Below are 1,811 nucleotides of genomic sequence, written 5' to 3'. Positions count from 1 at the left end.
CCCCCCCCCCCCTTTTTTTTTTTTTTTGAGACAGGTCTTCTCTGTGTAGCCCTGGCTGTCCTGGAACGCAGAAATCCGCCTGCCTCAAATGCTGGGATTAAAGGTATGCGCCACCACCGCCCAGCTAGGAGCTCCCCTTTTAAAGAAATATATAAATACACAAACACAAACCCTGTTTTTCTAAACAGGATTTATCTGTGTAGTCCTGGTCATCCTGGAATTCATTCTGTAGACCAGGCTGGCCTCAAACTCAAAACTCTGACTGCTTCTTTTTCCTAAGTACTGGGACTAAATGTGTGTGCCACTACCAGCAGACAGCAAAGACTCTTAAGTTCAAAGAATGAAGAACCAATCAGGTTAAGAGCCATCAACCCCCTGGGTGTGGTAGTGCACATCTTTAATCCAAACACATTGGAGACAAAGGGAGGTAGATCTCTGAGTTTGAGGCCAGTCTGCTCTACAGAATGAGTTCTGAGAACAGCCAGGACTAGACTACAGAAAAGAAACCCTGTCTCAAAAAACAAAGGGAAGAACATAAAATTTAAAAACCCAGGGCTAGGGGTGGAGAGATGGCTCAGCGGTTAAGAACACTGGATGCTCTTCCTGAGGTCCTGAGTTCAGTTACCAGCAACCACATGGTGGCTCACAACCATCTATAATGGGATCACATGCCCTCTTCTGGTGTATCTGAAGACAGCTACAGTGTACTCATATACATAAATTAAAAAAAAAAAAAACAAAAACCTTAAACAAACAAAAAAAAACCAAACCCAGGGTTATAGAGATAGCTCAGTGGCTAAAAGCACTGACTGGTCTATCAAAGGACCCAGGTTCAATTCCCAGCGCCTACATGGCAGCTCAAAACTATCTTGTAACTCCTGTTCCAGGAAATCTGACACCCTCACAGATGTACATACAGGTAAAACACCAATACACATAAAATAAAAATAAATTATTAAACAAAGAGATAAAGGATTCAGGGTCAGGCTGGTCTAGGAAACCCAGGGCTACACAGAGAAACCCTGTCTCTCAAAACAGTCAAACAAACAAGCAAGAGCCAATGTTTCTACTATGCCAAGAGACATCTATGTCCTCTCCTATTACCCTGAGAAAACACCAGGTTAGGGTCTTATGGGTCAATTCCAGACACAGACCTTCTCTTTGGAGAAGCAGACCGTGATGGGGACCTTGAGTAGCTCTGCTCACGACTCCTGCTTTGACTTCGACTCTCCTGCCCTTTCAGCAAGCTGCAAACAGGAAAAGAATTGTTACAGACCTGGAGCATCTTCAGCTTCCAATGTCTATCTAGGCAACCAACAATAAGCACCTTACCCATTTATAGGGCTGTCACCCTTGGCTTTCTTTGGGCCTTCCATTTTCCGTTTGGCATTCTTTACAGAGAGTGGGGAAGACTTGCTTCCTTTACCTTCTTTTGGGGATTCTACTGAATCAAGTAATAAATTAAAAGTCATAATCAGACATTTCTTCAATACAAAACACACTAGCAACGTAAGACAAGACCCTGGGACAAGAATCAATCAACATGCAAGACTAAGACAGGTATTCTGTTAAGACCAATTTTCCTCAGAGCCCAGTGAGTTAAGTGTCATATTCTGTGTTCTAACAATATAATCCTGGCGTGTGAGATTAAAAACTTAAATCAGTTGACAAGTCAACTTGGTAAATGTGATGAAAAAAAAGGAAATAAAGCCGGGTGTGGTGGCACAAGCCTTTAATCCCAGCACTCGGGAAGCAGAGGCAGGTGGATTTCTGAGTTCGAGGCCAGCCTGGTCTACAAAGTGAGTTCCAGG

General features: G+C 43.3%; 1 protein-coding gene across 4 annotated transcripts in view; it reads right to left on the bottom strand.

Moving 5' to 3' along the window:
* The window catches only part of Ccnl2 (cyclin L2), a 12,354-nt gene that overhangs the window by 1,330 nt on the left and 9,213 nt on the right, over nucleotides 1–1,811 (bottom strand). For 3 of the 4 annotated variants that reach the window (XM_021159707.2, XM_029476312.1, XM_021159709.2), the window contains 2 exons: nucleotides 1,333–1,444; nucleotides 1,155–1,247 (listed from right to left, as the gene is read on the bottom strand). In XM_021159707.2, coding sequence (XP_021015366.1) covers nucleotides 1,155–1,247; nucleotides 1,333–1,444 — 205 coding nt within the window. The remainder of the gene's footprint in view (nucleotides 1–1,154; nucleotides 1,248–1,332; nucleotides 1,445–1,811) is intronic. The other variant, XM_021159708.2, reaches the window with a different exon arrangement.

This window comes from Mus caroli, chromosome 4 (assembly GCF_900094665.2).
Source record: "Mus caroli chromosome 4, CAROLI_EIJ_v1.1, whole genome shotgun sequence".
Classification (NCBI taxonomy): domain Eukaryota; kingdom Metazoa; phylum Chordata; class Mammalia; order Rodentia; family Muridae; genus Mus; species Mus caroli.
Note: the sequence above shows the minus strand (reverse complement) of the source record. Positions and strands in the feature narration are given on the sequence as shown.